The sequence below is a fragment of the Rattus rattus genome, chromosome 3 (genome assembly GCF_011064425.1).
Source record: "Rattus rattus isolate New Zealand chromosome 3, Rrattus_CSIRO_v1, whole genome shotgun sequence".
NCBI lineage: Eukaryota > Metazoa > Chordata > Mammalia > Rodentia > Muridae > Rattus > Rattus rattus.
This window is the reverse complement of record NC_046156.1, coordinates 18,243,281-18,260,617: the sequence shown is the minus strand read 5'-3', so window position 1 is coordinate 18,260,617 and position 17,337 is coordinate 18,243,281. Positions and strand designations below refer to the sequence as shown.

Here is a 17,337-nt window from a genome sequence, read left to right as displayed (position 1 = left end):
GTAAGCAGGTGAGGGCAGGTGAAAGATGAAGCTGCAGCCTGTGATTGGACAGTAGAACAGGAGTGCGGGCTGAGGGCTTTTGAGAGGCAGGAAAGATAGGAGAGACTGGAGAGGGAAGATGGAGGAAGAGAAGGACAACCAAGATCAATGTGGCTTTAAATTGCCACAGATAGCTATGAATATCATATAAAGGATGGATTATTACAGAACAATTTGTCCAGTCTAAATGGACAGCTTATATCAATAGCAATTGGCTCTGAGTTTATTGTGTGGACGTTTTGTGGGTTGAGAATTTACTGGTATAAACCTGACTGATAAATTACAAGCCTTTAGGGTTTTGATTTTACCAGGTTACAGGGATTTGTGACAGCTAATGGTGAGATGGGCGGTCGCTCATGGGGCAAGCCATGGAGGCAGTGAGACCACTGGAGCCACAGAGTAGCCAGAGCTAGCAAGGGATGGTGCATCCTTTTTATTATTTAACACATCAGAGGTACACCTCCTCCCCGGTGGGCTCTGTGATTAAAAGCAAGCACCACTACTACCAGGTGTGCCAACACATCTTAAGCCAGTGTGAAATCTGCACGAAGAGATCTTCTTGGGGAATCCTTCTGGTGTGCTGTTTGTGGGAAATCCTTCCGGTGTCTGGTTTGGGAAGAGATAAGGGAGCAATTTTTTTCCACTGACAGATATCTAGTCAGAATGTCTTCCTTGTTAACAGAGGAGAAACATACCTTCTGATAGTTAAAGAATTGTGCTCTCTGATTTGCCTTGTTGGGAAAATTCTCTACACTATCTCAGAAACAACACAAAGAGAGGAAGACATGAGAACTCACCATTGAGAGAAGTGAGTGGTTTGGGGAATCTGCTTCTATTTGGAAGATAGGCAGACAGGCTTCTAGGCAGATTTGGCTGCAGTAATAACATACAAATATGGTGACAGATTGTGAAAAGCAGTGTGTATTTCTGCGTTTATGTAACTCAATGAACCGCAGCGGCATACACCAGGCTTTGGGTTAGATTCAAGTGTAAGCTTTGTGTTTGTTCCTTCGGTGATCATTGAAGGTAGCAATTTGTATGTGAGCTTTCCTCAGCCGTACGCTCATCCCCAACACATTGTACATATTTGATTTTTTTTGAGACAAAATCTCATGTAACCTAGGCTAGCCTCAAGCTTAATATTATAGCTAAGGATGAACTTGTACTCCTGATTCCCCTGCCTCCACTCCAGCTATATGCTTGCACTACCATGCCCAGTTCAAATATACGACATTTTAAATAATTCTTCAAAAAAGGAAACTTTCATAGAATAGAATTTTCTACTCGTGGTGTAATGTCAAACTCCAAAAAATTCAGTATTGGGAGGATTTGGAAGTTTGGATTTGCAGATTAAGAATGTTTATTTGTATTGGAGAAATGTCCAAGAAAGAAAATAGTCTGAGACATCCCCAGAAAGAGAGGGGAAGCACTCTGGGAACTCCCTGTATGTCAGGAAGGGAAGGAACAATCTTGTGCTGTTAGCTCTACTGACAGACCTGACAGAATCATGTGTTGTCCTTTTCAAGCAGGGTGCACTGTCAACAATGGCCATCTCTATAGTTCACCATCTTTAGGAAGTTTTGGTTAAAGAATCTAAATGTCAGTAGATGTTCACTTTAAAGACATTGGGGACATTTTTCCTTTAACAAAAAGGCTAAAAAATACCTAGGGCTTTAGCAATCATCTTTGACTCCCTAAACAGGTGGTTCCTGTCAGGACATAGCTTCAGTTTCTATTTCTCTGATCCCTGGAAAACTCAGGAAAGGGAGGGAGGAAGGGCTTCTCTGCTGGGGCAAGTCCAGTCATGAATACACAGGCTGAGCTTAGGCTGTGTAATGGCTGTGCGATTCTCTTCTGCTCCATCAGGGAGGGGGAGGAGAGGAGGAGAGGGAGAGAGAGAGAGAGAGAGAAAAGAGAGAGAGAGAGAGAGAGAGAGAGAGAGAGAGAGAGAGAGAGAGAGGAGAGAATTTCCTCTGAAATGTGTGGAGGAAAGGAGGAGACCACACTGCAGTCTAAGTCCAAGAGGCAAAGGGACCCGGAGCATTGAATGACAATCCCTGATTACTATTGCTCCATGGGGAGTACAACAGACAGACATGTACGCCAAGTGTGGTTCTGTTTTCTCTGTTTTTAATATCAGTGATGGAACACACTCTGGAAACTGCGAAATGTGGCAGGGTGATAACTTCAAAAAGTCCAGACGAATCTGGGAAATTCCTCCTGCTCAACTCAGCTCAGCTGAGATCACAAACTCAGCTATTTTGTTCGAGCCCTCAATGACTGAGTCATCTGGCAAGGAGCATGGTTTCGATTTCGGTTCCCTTTATCTCAATTTGTATGTGGGTGGCTGTTACTTTGACACTTCTAACAGTGGCTGCTCCAAGGAGCCTGGAGCAGTAGGAAGCTCAGCGAATGAACCAAGTTGGCTGAGGACTGTCCGGGTTTCACAGCCAGAGCGCCTGGGTGAGTCATCGCACTCTCAAAGGACCCCGCAGCTGAAATTCCTGGGGGCGCCTCCATGCTGGGGTTGAGGCTCACCCTAATAGGTCAGCAGGGCAAGCAGCAGATCTCCCTGTCTTGTGGTCCTGTGCAGAGTGCCTCCTGGCGGCCCAAGAGTGCATGTACTGCTTTTCTTGGGTCTTCGACCCCTGGCTTGGGAGGCTATGGGCAATGTCCCATCCTTGGGGTAGGAACTTGGGAAGGAAGCCCTGTCTGGGGCCCAGGAGCCAAACTCAGTTGTCCTGCAACTTCTTGTAGGACAGCTTCTCCCAATTCCTTCCTTGTGTCCTCAGTGCTTTCTTGATAGCAGACATCTGTCCTCAAAGGCGTCACCAAGAGTCTTCATTTTGTCTTAGTTTGCGGTGTGTGTGTGTGTGTGTGTGTGTGTGTGTGTGTGTGTGTGTGTGTGTGTGTGTGTGTGTGTGTGTGTGTGTGTGTGTGTGTGTGCTGTGTGATACAAGATGCATGGCAAGACGGGCACGCCTCATTCTCTGCTTCATTTTCTTTCCCATTTGAACAGAGACTCAGCAAGGCAGGAATTTGTACCCATTTTGTTGATTCTTCAATAACAGTCACCTAAGTCAGTGCCCAACACATGGGCTGTAAACTTCACATACTGAACCCAACTTCAAATTCCTTCAGATTGCCAGGAAACCTGCACTTTGCAACTTTGCTACATTTTTGCCTCACTTGCTGCAAAAACTGGGTGCTCTCATTCTCAGACATCAGCCTTGTTGGTTTTCTGATATTATTCTTTAAGGAGCCAGGGGAATACTTTTATTTTCATAGTTCAAATAAGAATCGTAAGATACTGTATAAGAAATTCTGTAATGGGTTTGGAAAGGCTGACCTCACTTTCCCCTTTAGAAACAGAGAGGTTGAGCTACACGTTGCCCCGACAAAAGCTGACTTATGCCTGCCCTGTGAGTAATAACAAGAGATGACTTCTAGATCCCCCATTTCAGTGAGTGACTCTTCTGCATTACAGGGAGCTGTAGCGTCTGAGTCTACCATGGAGGCACCCATTTGTCTGGTGCAAAACTGGAAAGAGCAGCTGACGGTAAATCTGGAGGCCATTAGGATTCTTGAGCAGATAGCACAGCCTCTGGTGGTGGTGGCCATTGTTGGTTTATATCGGACAGGGAAGTCCTACCTCATGAATCGCCTTGCAGGACGGAACCATGGTGAGTGTCCTTTGCGTGTTTAGGGACCATTTCCTTGGACTAGTGTCCAGTAGAGCTGAGCACACTTTTCTAGGGTCATCTCACAGAAGACGCTAATCCCTCTCACGAATGAGAATTCCCCTTCTTGTCATAAAACTTATAATATCTAACCTAGGGGTGGAAATCACATTCTTCTGAGTTTCAATGGTTTCCCAACTTCATCAAAAGATCAACTGCCACTTTCCCCTTGATCCCCTCTATTGTGGCCCCATCAGCAGCTGAACCAAAAGCACCCATTCTCCCTTCTGTACCTTTGCCCAAGCCACAAGCACATGTCAAGTATGACTGTTGTTTCACCTGCTCTATTTAAAAAATAGCCTGAAGGATGTATAATACAGTCCTCATTATATCTACAGTCCAGACTAAGCTATCATCCCATCTCATTGCAGTGGGTGGGGGTGGGGGGTGGGGAAAGAGGGTGTTGCTTTGTTGTTTTTGCTTTGTTTTTTGTATTTCCTGTCCAACCTTTTTAAAGCTTTATTTTGTTCTTTTGCTGTATTCTGTTGCATATGGCCATTTTCATGCATGTATGTAATACTTTGAGCAGCTTCCCCCCCATAATCCATCCTTTCTTCATTTCCTCCCCCTCTCTCCTCCTGGTTCCTCTCATTCCTCAGAAGCCTCACTGCCACTTTCGTCCTTGCACACGTGTGCATCTCTTTAGATAAGGAGCCACAAATGAGGGAGGGTGAGATCCTTTGTCTTTCTGAGACTGACTTCATTACCACAGCAAAGCTTTTAGGACTTATTGACAGTGAAATTAATGAACAGGAAGTGACCATCCAGATTAGTATCCAGAACTAACCACAGGAACTCCGACAGTATTCTCTCACACACTCTCTTCAGAGGAGCCATTGTGCCAACCAGGTGTTCATCACTAGGCCCAATGCATGGGAGAGATCACTGGCAATGACAAAGGTTTGTTTTGGCTGGCAGTGCTCCAAGGCTTCAAGTCATCTGTAATTGGCCCTGGTACTTATGGACCTGGTGGGAAAGGCAGCACAGTTTAGCAGGAAGCCTATGGCAGAGCTGTGCTGCTCTGTTAATGTCGAGTCAGTCATTAAGAAAGCAACAGTAGCAACACTAACAATATCAAAGAGACAGTTGATATTCTACAGTGTCCTTCAAAGGCATACCTGAAGACCTCCACTTAGCCTCGCCTCTTAAAGTTTCCACAATTATTCCCTTCACCATTGTGTGGAGCAAGGCTTGAACACAACAGCCTTTGGTGGAGATTCCAGATGTAAACTCTAGCACCTAATCATGGAGTAAAGGGTGGACATGGTGGTACAGTTCACAGCCACATTGCGGGGCACAGGGAACTGGCAGGTGTGAGCCAATACCTAGGAAGTGGCAGTAGGAATGGCCAGGTAGGGATAAGGCTCCTTACTTGAAAAAGTGAGTGCTGACATGTGGCAAGACACATATTGGCTGGAACTACATGACAGAACTGTGACCACAGGTAGAGCAACAGGCTCTGGGCCCTCTAAAGCTCTCCAGGGTCAAAGCTGAGGGAACTCAGGTCAGTTACAGGGCCATTCACTGCTGCTTCTCAGTTGCTGAACCCCACCAAAGGACACCTTTGGACTCAGATCAAAACACTCCAATTATTAGAGTCTAAACTAGTGCTATACACAGTCTACTTTGAGGAGTTGGAAGGATGAGGCAAGCAGTCGTTACCAAGTGTTTCTTGAAAACATTGGTTAGATACAGACTACATTAATTGTTCTTGCAGAAATAATAGCAGCTTCTTTCCTTGAATAGTCTCAGTACTAGGCTAGCCCTGGTCTTTTCGTGGTGACTTTTCTTTGTTTGTTTGTTTTCCTCTTCCCTTTAGGCTTCTCCTTGGGCTCCACAGTGCAATCAGAGACCAAGGGCATCTGGATGTGGTGTGTGCCCCATCCCACCAAGCCAAACCACACCCTGGTCCTTCTGGACACCGAGGGTCTTGGCGATGTAGAAAAGGTGAGGTAGTTTCTTCTCTAATTCAATGACATTTAGCTCTAAACCCTCAGATTAACACCCCCCCCCATGTGCCTTCCTATGCCTTTGTTGTTATTGTTGCTGTTGATAATTTTGGTTCTCTTCCTAGCAGAAACTGACATTGTGGTTATATTGATATGTTGACAAGTTTATTTGCCATTAGAAAAAGTCATCTTTCAGAAGGCAACCCCTATGGAAATTGCTAGCCATGAAACATGCCTCTGCATTTTGTCAGAGGTACAAGGAAGAGTTATATTTCATGAAATGGGATTTGTGTCTATAATTGAGATAAAATTTATAAAGATGTAACTGCTCATTTTTTCACTGTCTATAATATTCCAGGTACTTAGGAAATGTTTTATACACATTGAATATCTTGTCCTTTTATCAGTCAGTGCTGGGAACTAAACCCAGAGCTTTGTGCACTCAGCCCTACCACTGAGCTGTAATCTATCAGTTAATTTAGTTACCACTGAGCTATGTTCTAACTCTATCAATTAATTTAATTGCTAGAGGAGCAAATGGCCTAATAGGGATCAATATAAGTAATAGGAATGAGGGATGAATTACCTTCAAATTTTGTTATTTCTCTCCGATTCACTAATAGTGTATTTGAAAGAATGAATAAACAATTGGACAATTGGATGAATGAATGAACGAATGAATGAATATGAGACTCTTAATTTGCTTGCTCTTATGTGCTCTCCAGGGTGACCCTAAGAATGACTCGTGGATCTTCGCCCTGGCCGTGCTTCTGAGCAGCACCTTTGTCTACAACAGCATGAGCACCATCAACCACCAGGCCCTGGAGCAGCTGCAGTATCCTTCCAGGGACCAAAACGCCATGTTTCGTTGAGTGTAGGAAGAAGGCAACTTCCTGCCTGTTCTCTGGTCTAAGTCAGTCTGTATTGAATTAGAGCAGGCACAGGACAGAGGGGACTATCATAGTAATTGAGTCTACATGAGGCCTGGAAGCTGTTTTGTTTCATATCCTTATCTACAATCCCAGCTATGTGACTGAATTAACACAACTAATCCGGGCAAAATCAGGCCCCAGAGAGGATAAAGTGGAGGACTCTAGTGAGTTTGTAGGTTTCTTCCCAGACTTCATCTGGGCTGTTCGAGATTTTGTTCTGGAGTTGAAGTTAGATGGTCGGCCCATCACAGAAGATGAGTACCTGGAGAATGCCCTGAAGCTGATCCCAGGTATCGGTGGGGGAGGGGAGTTAGGATCAGCTAAGCCCTCCTCAGCACTTGACATCTCTTGTTTGAGCATTGGAACTCATGTTAACAGTGATGATAATTGACAAGTGGCCATAATTTGGGTAATCATTACCTGAAAGTGTTCCCAGGCTAAGATTTAAACCCACTTTAACTGAGAACATGTTATGACATGTTCATATTAAACAAAATCAAAATAAAACAGAAATAGGGGAGGATTAAAATCAATGTGATTATTTCCTAAGCCTTACTTACTTGTTACCTATTCATTCATACATTCTTCTCAGTCTACTTCGAGAACATGGTTCCTCAAACAAATAAGTAAGAAAGGCTAAAATTGTGAGAAAATCTATTGACCTAATTTTAAAAACATTTCTTACTTAGAATGTCATCCCAGCTCAAGAAGTTGTACTTTTCAGTGGCTGTAGGTGTATAAACTATTTACCTCTCAGTGGATGAGGGTTGGGGGACAGATATATGTTTGTACTAATGAGAAATATTTCATTTTCCACCAAAATTTCACCCTCCAGCCTTATGCAATGCTCTAGGATGTTACTGTTACAAATTCATTATGTGAACTATATTTAGTAGGATAGATAAGTACCTAGAATCAATATTTGTGTTTTATTCATCCATCTATAAACAGTTAATTTGTGTCACAGAATCTCTTTGCAAAACAATGGCAAGTCCAGCACAATGACTAAACTGAGGGATGAAGTCTCCCAGTGCTCTGGGTACTTTAGAACTCTTGGACAGCCAATCAGAGGACAGGAGACTAACAAGCATTGTAGCTGCAGTCTGGGAAACATTCTTGGGAAGTTGTCAATCACCTTCTCTTCCGTGATCCCTTCAATGAGTTCTTTTATCTTTTGTTTCAGAAAACAATCCCAAAGGCCAAAAGTCCAACATGACCAGAGAATGTATCAGATATTTTTTCCCGGTTCGGAAGTGCTTTGTCTTTGATAGGCCCACAAGCGACAAAAGTTTATTATTGCAAATTGAAAACGTTCCAGAAAACCAACTAGAATGGAATTTCCAAGTTGAATCAGAAAATTTCTGTTCCTACATCTTTGCCAATGGCAAGACCAAGACTCTGAGAGGGGGAGTCGTTGTCACAGGAAATCGTGAGTTTCTTTTGTCACAAGCATGCCTCTGTGGCTTTAATATATAATGATATGGTGATTCTTCTGTGTCCCTGAACATTTTTGTTTGCTCATGTAAAGGAATATGGAGAGACCAATGTGCACATCACATATCCACGTTCCATATTGAACGTTCTGTATATGAGTGTTTACTGAGGTCTAGCACATGTCACACAACTAACACCATGAGATGACGGGACAGAAATCTGCAAGATGACTTGGGGTCCCTGGAAGAGGGTCTCACTTGATTATAGAGATGGTTTATGAGTTGACCCCAGTCAGAACTCAGCAGGCCAAGAGACCCATTCAATTGGGGAAACTAATTTCAGTTTATCTATTCTCAGAGACACTCTGCCTGTGTAACTTTGCTTTGCCCCTGAAATGTGTCCACACATTAGTCCATGTATTATATTCTGTCTTCAAATTTCTGATGGTGTTTTTTTTTTAATCTCTTTTCTTCTGAGGAGGCTTGAATTTTCATTTGGAATTTGGTCTCACAAAAGGTGAAATGACTTTCTCTTTCAAACGAACTTTTATTTTATTTATCTGATAGAGCTACCTTCCCTAGAAATCTTGAAACCTCTGGTTTATAATCACAGATTGTTTTTAATGAGTTGAACTTGAGAACTACAAAGGAAAGAAGCTGATTTTATTAGATAGATGCTGATCCCAAGAAGGCATGAAAGGAGAAGAGAAGATTTGGGAGTAGTAAGAGGGGAAGGAAAGGTCAACATGAATAGAATTTTGAGGCTTTAAATAATACTAGCCCTAAAGCTTATAGCAACAATTAGTGAGAACAATCACTTTATTTTATTTCATTTATTTCTAGAAGGCTTTTACTGTGTATCCCTGGACGTTCTGGAATTCATCACAGACCAGGCTAGCCTTGGAAACTTTTCATTTCTTACCAGTGTTTTTCTCAGGGCTGGGGACTTTGGTGCAGACCTATGTGGATGCCATCAACAGTGGAACTGTGCCATGTTTGGAGAATGCGGTGACGACCCTGGCCCAACGTGAGAACTCTGCAGCTGTGCAGAAGGCAGCTGAGCACTACAGTGAGCAGATGGCCCAGCGAGTGAGGCTCCCCACGGACACTCTCCAGGAGCTGCTGAATGTGCACTCGGCCTGTGAGAAGGAAGCCATCGCTGTATTCATGGAGCACTCCTTCAAGGATGATGAACAGGAGTTTCAGAAGAGGCTGGTGGTAATACATCTTAGCATTTGTCTTTCCTGAGTCTAGCACTGCTGATAGGGCCCCTAGATTTTACTTTTCTTATCTCAATCATTCTCATTGGAATTTTTATGGGTAGCATGACTCATTGGGCCAGATTTTGCCCTTTCTCAGAACAATAGAATTTTATTTACTTTTATTGCTATGAAACAAGCTATCATGTGCAGAATTCCTTGAAACAATATGCAGTTTATTAACTCAAAGTTCACAATAGAGGTGAAGCAAGGGTGTTTGAGTTTCTGCTCAGTGTACTACAAACAGAAAAATGAGGTGTCAAATGGACTTAGTTCTGATCTGTAGACCCAGGTGAAATCCTCTCCACTTACCAGCAAACCAGGAAGCACTGGACTGGGCCCTTGTTTCTAGATGTTCTAATTTTTCTTTCTGCCACAGCAAGATGAAACTTACATCTTGAAGTGTGATACTAGGTCACCTGTGCCATGTAATAATTGGATTACTGTTAATCATTATGTGTCATTAGTATCAGCATAGGGTCATTAGCCATTATTTTCCTTAGCCCGGGTGATAAAAGCATTTTCACCAAGAAACAACTCTTAGGGGACAACCAATACTCACCAGACCAAAAGCAGCTTCCCTGAGAGGTACTAGTCTTCTGTTTATCTGAGTTTGAACCCTGGAGGACAAAAAAATCTCTTAGCTCATGTTGAGGAGATTAATCAAGATATATCACTTAATAACACACACACACACACACACACACACACACACACACACAACACACATAAAGAAACAAAACATACCTAGTCTAGCATCCTGACACTCAAATAGTTGAGAGAATTCAAGAGGGTACTCTGATAAGAGTACACTTATGTGTAAAAAATTGGTTTGTCAGCCACACCCACCTCCATTCTCAGAAGAAATATTACTTCTAAGCAAAAGCAAAGATTACCTTTGTGTTATTCATCCCTAAAATTTTGAGTAAACTAAACTTGTGTCCTCCAAGTTGATTTCACAGCTCCTGGGTATGGACCCCAAGAAGTTAACAGACATCCTGAAGTCACTCAGAAATGACCCAACTGGGCCTAAAGCAAATCTCCTGATCCTTCTGATCCTCCTCCTGTGGCTGTCACACTGAGAATAGTCAGGACATCACAGTGGCACTTCCCTTCTAAGAGATTGTTTTGTCTTCCCCACTTACCTGGCAGGCCACCATAGAGAAAAGGAAGGAAGAGTTCATGCTACGGAATGAAGCAGCATCCATCCGGCACTGCCAGGCTGAGCTGGAGAAGCTTTCAGAGTCCCTGAAGGAAAGCATCTCATGTGGAGCTTTCTCTGTTCCTGGGGGACACAGCCTCTACTTAGAAGCCAGGAAGAAGGTGGAGCTGAGCTACGAGCAAGTGCCGAGGAAGGGAGTGAAGGTGGGGAACAACAGAGGCAATGGCTTACAGAGCTCAGCTGAGTGCTGACTGCTAGGTACCCCTAGACCTAACCAATGTGAAGATGAGTTCATGGCGAGCAGATACTGAGCATTTGGATCTGGCCCGAGGGTTCATTTCGGGTGACTTGGCTGGAATTCCAGTTTTTGCTTCTCAAGACAAATAACCAAAGCAGCAGAGTTTTCCACTCTCATGCACCAGACAAATGTAATGCACGGGTGGCCTCACACAGTGACCATGGCCATACAGCCACTCACTGGCAGATTTGTAAGGTCAGCCAATAGAATTTCAGAATTCTGTCTTTTAAGGAATCTTAGCTGTTTTACACCATGATTGTAACTGGTTTCCATTTCATTAAGGTATCTATAAAGGTTCTTTTATTTTCCTCAAACTCAACCAAACTTTTTGAGTGTTTGATAACAGGCATAGTCACAAGAGTAAGGTGACACCCCCTTGTGGTTTTGATTTGTTATTTTACACAGAATTAGTAATGCACAGTACAAATCCTTGCCCACCATTTTAATTTCTAATTTTGAGAAATATCTTTGCAAGGAAATTACATGTTATTTTAAGCATGCTTAGCTTTCCCTGTTGTGTTGTATAACATTTTCATCTTCTTCAAATATTAACTCCTCATCCTTGTGTAGCTTGAGACATCATCTCTCATTCTGTGTATCAGGAGATTAATCAAGATTAATCGAGATTACATTTTATCCACTCCTTCCTTTTCTGTACAGAGAGCTCGCGGTTGCCTGTCCTCTCATTTCTCTATCTATCTGTGCTTTTGGTGCTAAATCTAAAACACCATCACAAAGTCAATGCCACATGGCTCTTCTCCTACTTTTAAGCATTTTAAAGTGCTAGGTCTGAGGTTTAATCCATTTTCAGATTCTTACGTGTTAAATGTAATACAAGGATATAATTTCATTATGTCTCTGCTCTCAGTTCTCTGTTATTGCTCTAGATGTCTATTTTTGCCAGTGTCATGCTTTTTGACAACTAATTAATGGAACTACTTATTCTATCTATCTATCTATCTATCTATCTATCTATCTATCTATCTATCTATCTATCTATCATGTATCTACCTACCTATTTATCTTCTATCTATCATCATTATCTATCATTTGTCATCTATTTCATGTTAGTATATATTCATATTAGTATATAGTATAATATTTCATATTGGTTTGATATTCAACTTTAAAAATGCTACCAATTGTGAAAATATGAATGACTGGAAGACATTATGTTCATGGAAATAAGCCTTTGACAGAAAGGCAAATATTGTATGTCATGACTCATAGTGGCACCAAGGGGACAGAGAGAACAGTAAACTAAGACAAAGTAGTATTAACTGCTTTATTAACTGTTCTATTGCTGTGAAAAGATACTATGACCAAGGAAAGTTTTATAAAATAGTTTTTAAACTGGGGACTTCCTTACAGTTGTAGAGGACTAGTCCATAGTCATCATAATGGGAAATAGGCATCATGATACTGGAACAGTAATTGGAGAGCTTTATATCTTATGCACAGGCAGTAGGCAAAGGTACTGGTCCTGGCACGAACTTTTGAAGTCTCAAAGCCCACCCACAGTGACACACTATGACCAAGAAGGCCATAGTTCCTAATCCTTCCCCAAAAGTTCCACCAACAGGAGACCAAGCATTTGAATATATGAGCCTATGGGGCCCAGTCTCATTTAAACGACCACATTAACACAGAGTAGAATGGTGATTACTATGCCTGAGAATAGAGAGAAAAAAGGAGATCAAGAGGTAAGGGAGATATTGATCAAAATGAATGTATACTTCTAAGACACTAGTTATGAAAGTCAAATGGTGACTATAAAAACATTAATCCATTATATACCTGAAAGCTAAAAAAGAGTAAACCTACATGCTACTATGATAAAAGGTAACTATTTGAAGCAAGTGATACACAAATTTCTCTCATTATATTACTTAACTGTATATGGTAAATAAAAAATTATGTTATATGGCTTAAACAGTTACAATTTTCATTTGTTAATAATACAATAAAATGGGTTAAAAATAAACTAAGAAAGTGGTCTAGAAACCCAAGTATCAGCCAGCTGAGATACAAAGTAACATGTCTGTAGATATTATCTTAGCTATAAAATCAGGGATACCCCTGAAGGTAGGAGACAAAATATGTCCAAACATGGTAAACAGTGGAGGTTATATGTCATTGGAACTGCATGTCATTGTGGTGCGAGATGTTACCTGGTGCAGCTGGTGGATATCATCTCTGAGAAGGGAGGCTGTGAAGCTGGCAAGGAGTCTGAGGCAAAGGGTTTTCATACCCAGGAAGAGCTTAAATTTTTGGTTTTGACCATGGAATTAAACATTGTAGGGCTAAAAAGATTAGATGTTTTATTGATCAATAAATAACTCAACAGAAGAATATATCTTCTCTGCCTAAATTATGTTTTCGTGTCTTGGGTCTCCAGGCAAAAGAAGTCCTTAAGAGTTTTCTACAGTCACAGGCTACTGTGGAGAACTCCATCCTGCAGTCAGACAAAGCTCTTACAGATGGAGAGAGGGCCGTAGCAGGTAGGGTAGAGGGTTCAACTGTTGAAGGGATGGGTACGTTCTGCAAAGCCCTCTGACTATTGCACAGGAAGGTCCTTGTGGAGGAAGGAGTTTCCTCCTGCTGATGGTCATGACCTCTACTAGATGTGGAAACAATAAGGGATTTGGTATTGTGTTGTATGTCCAGTCAATTAGTACCTTTCCATTGTGTTGGGGACCACAGTGATGCTGGCCCAGCTAATGCGAGTACTCTGAGATTTCCCTACGAGAGCTCAAGCTACATTCTGACTGTGATTTCTTCCCTTCCTTAAACATCTGTGGAACAGCTGAGCGGACCAAGAAGGAGGTGGCTGAGAAGGAAAGAGAGCTGCTCAAACTGAGACAGAAGGAGCAAGAGCAAGTGATGGAGGCTCAGGAGAGAAGTTTCCAAGAAAACATTGCTAAGCTTCAGGAGAAGATGGAGAGGGAAAGGGTGATGCTGCTCAGGGAGCAGGAGAAGATGATGGAGCACAAGCTGAAGGTGAGTGTATACGAGGCTTGGCAGAGCCAGACAGGTGGTGCTGTGACTCCTGGGGAATGAAGTATTAATCACAAACCTGGAACTTCCAATCAAACATTTTATTGAAGTAACTTGGGTCTGACTGAAGGCTGTGTGCACAGAAGATGTCAGCATCTGTGTACTTTGGACTGTACAGATAGTGTCCCCCAGAGTTCTGAGCTGTGGTTAGCTTCTTGGAGGGTCTCTGTGAGCTATGCTTGATCCTTCCCACTAGTCTTTAGGATTCTAGGCTTAACTTTCAGAGAGACCCGAGGTAGGCAAATCGAGTGGAATGTGTAAGATTTAGTCCAGTATAAAACAGAGGAGGAAGATGGGGTAGGGAGATGACTTACTCAGTAAAGCTATCATTTTGCACATGCAAGGAGATAATTAGGATCTTCAGAACCCAAGTGAAAACCAGGAAGTCTTTCTTGGAATAGACAGGAGGACCCTTAGGGCTTTCTGGTTGGCCAGCCTAGTAGCATCAGCTAGCTGTTGAATGGAGGAGAGACTTTATTTTTAAAATGAGACTGTAATGTTGGCTCAGTTGTTAAGAACACTTGTTATTCTTACAGAGGATCCAAGTTTAGTTCTCATCAAGCACATAGCAATGTACATTGTCCAATACTAAAATTTCAGGAGCTTGGATAACTTTCTTTCATATCCATGGTCACCACACATGCACATAATATATACTTATGCAAGCACAGTACTCAAACATGTAAAATAAAAATAAATATGTTTTATAAAAATAAGGTGGAGGCAATTGAAGAAGATATAAAAAAATCAACCTCTAGCCTCTATGGACATGTACAAACACATGCATGTGCACGTGCTTGCACATGTGCTCACACATGCACAAAGAGGAACAGAGGAATTAATTTAATTGAGAAATAAAATAATACAACAAAATGAAGGATGATGCATTCTTATTGCTCTATTTATCCCCATGCCTTCTCTATCCATCCTACCCCATGCTGCAGTTTAATAACCAGTGTTCTCTATACAAGGTCAGCACTCCTGTTATCTGTTAAATAGTCAAAGAGATACCACCTCATTGGAATTGAGAGTCAATTTTAGTTCATCTCCTCCAGGGCTTTGTGTGTGTGTGTGTGTGTGTGTGTGTGTGTGTGTGTGTGTGTGTGTGTGTGTGTGTGTGTGTGTGTGTGTGTGTGTGTGTGTGTGTACTTTGGAACAAAATTTTTACTCTGCATGAGGAGATACTGAAGAATCTCCTCTCTATATATAGATCATGGGTATTTCTATTGATACGTGCAAATGTCTTGAAATATCAAAGCCCCTTCTGAGGTGGTACAGAAGTAGATAATGACGCCTAAGATAAAGTTATGAAATACAAAATTCTGCCTGCAAATAATGGCAGATTTTTCTTTTACAGGTCCAAAAAGAACTGCTTGTTGAAGGATTCAGAAAGAAATCTGATATGTTAAAGAATGAAATAAGTCAACTGAGAGAAGAGATTGAAAGAACAAGAAAGAAACCCTCACTGTTTGCACACATCCTTGACACAGTTGGCAATGCATTCATTATGATTTTACCAGGAGCTGGTAAAATATGTGGTGCGGGGATGAAAGTCCTCAGCTCACTTATGAAGTAGTCTGAAGAGTTTCTGGGACGGGATTTATAAAAACCAAGCCTCTATCATTTTGATACCAACTGTGTTTTTTAATACATGTGCTTTGGTTTTTAAATACATGTGCTAGTTTAGTAACTCATATTACAACGAAGTCAGAACTCTCATTAATAGCTAGATAATCAGATACAGCTTCATTGGAGTTGAGTTCTGTGTCCGTTCATTGCCAGTTATATTCAAGGTTAAAGATACAAACCAATGATTGAAGAATATAAGGATCCTGCATACATAAATACCACCAAATTTCATTGACACAATCTCTGTAATAAAGAGGGAAACCAGTCAGAATATAGTGAAATTGTTAATAGAAAAGGTGTAAAATAAATCAAACAGAAATATGGCCACATGGAGACACATTGGCAATTGTATCCCAGTCTTACAGGACAGATAATTTGTTACAAAGAGCTCTTGTAAAAACTGACAAGTGGGTTTTCATAGGACCGGAAGTATGAGAAAAATGATCGATAATAAAAGCAGTGCATATTAAATTTAGGAAGCATTTGTGTCACTTTTCTTATATGCCAAGGATTTTGGACAGAACACTGGTGTCTTAAGGGGTTAATTGAAATGGTGAGTAATTACCATTTTCTAGGGAGACAATGAGAAACCTATCCTTGTTCTGCAGCCCATAGAATGGAGGGATGGAAGAGGGATGTGGAAGGGCATGGATCCTTGGGATAGGAAAGCTCTACCGTGTTGTAGAAGCACTTAATGCACATTTGGATTGGGAGACCAGAAGGTGGAATGAAACACAGTACAGCATGGCCCATGAGGTTTCAGAGGAAAACAAGGACATAATTAGGAGCTGGACTACAGTTCACTCTGGCTCCATTCTGGTCACAAGTCTACCTGCAAGAGGCCAGTGTCCTGAGTACACTTGGGGTGTGAATTTCCTTGGAAGAGGAAATATCAAGATACTGTAGTACTCAGACATTGCAATGGCTGCCATTGAGTATTGTATTAAGATCTAGAATGAGAGAAAGTTTTTTTGTTGTTGTTGTTTTTTAACTTTCTAATAGTTTCTTCTTTTTTTTTAAATAGTTTTTAAGTTCACATTATATTCTGTGATTTCTGTGATGGCTATTCCTGGCTGTCAACTTGAATACATCTAGAATGAACTACAACCCGCCCCCCCCCCAAAAAAAAAATAAAACCAAACCAAACATTTCATTGATCTCTGGAAGCTCAGACATGTTTTAACCGGGTCATTTTGAACTTCTCAGACCTTTAAAACAACAGGCTAAGAAAGGAATAACAGTGGTAGGAGTGGTGATATAGCCAGATTATGTGGGGCAGTTGGATTGCCTCTCCACAATGGAGGTAAGAAGGATTATATCTTGAATGCAGGAGATCCTTTAGGGCATTTCTTAGTACAACCATGTCCCGTGATTAAAATCAATGGGAAACTACAACAGCTCAATCCAAACAGGATGACAAAGGACACAGACCCATAAGGAATGAAGGTGTGGGTCACTCCAAGAAAAGAGCCAAGACCTGTTGAGGTGGTGGCAGAGTGTTGAAGAAATGGGTAGTGGGGTAAGGTAGTTTTAATGTTATCTAAGGCCATGTGATCAGTTGCAAAAATGAGGATTTATATCATATGAATGGTTCTGTTTTATTTTGTTATGAATACATTTTTATAGATATTTGTGTTTTCTTCCACTTTCTTTATCATCAGCTAAGAGAATATTAAGTGGTATTTAAGTTCCCAAGAGACATTGACCTTAATTTTCAATGCATGTGGAATTGAACTAGGGGATAGTTATATCATGTCAGGTGTATTTATGACCTGGTTATTACTTCATTTGGACATAAGATATGATTTGTGTCAAGTTGACAAGGGTGGATTATGACAC

General features: G+C 41.5%; 1 protein-coding gene across 1 annotated transcript; it reads left to right on the top strand.

Annotated features, from left to right (window-relative positions):
• The first annotated feature begins 3,538 nt into the window (after positions 1–3,538).
• On the top strand, positions 3,539–15,973 carry LOC116896196 (guanylate-binding protein 4). The gene is made up of 10 exons (XM_032897243.1): positions 3,539–3,722; positions 5,599–5,726; positions 6,454–6,563; positions 6,754–6,950; positions 7,844–8,044; positions 9,031–9,311; positions 10,505–10,717; positions 13,211–13,313; positions 13,619–13,812; positions 15,227–15,973. The coding sequence occupies exons 1-10, from the start codon at positions 3,551–3,553 to the stop codon at positions 15,443–15,445; spliced, it is 1,818 nt and encodes a 605-aa protein (XP_032753134.1). The 5' UTR covers positions 3,539–3,550; the 3' UTR covers positions 15,446–15,973.
• The last annotated feature ends 1,364 nt before the right edge of the window (positions 15,974–17,337 follow it).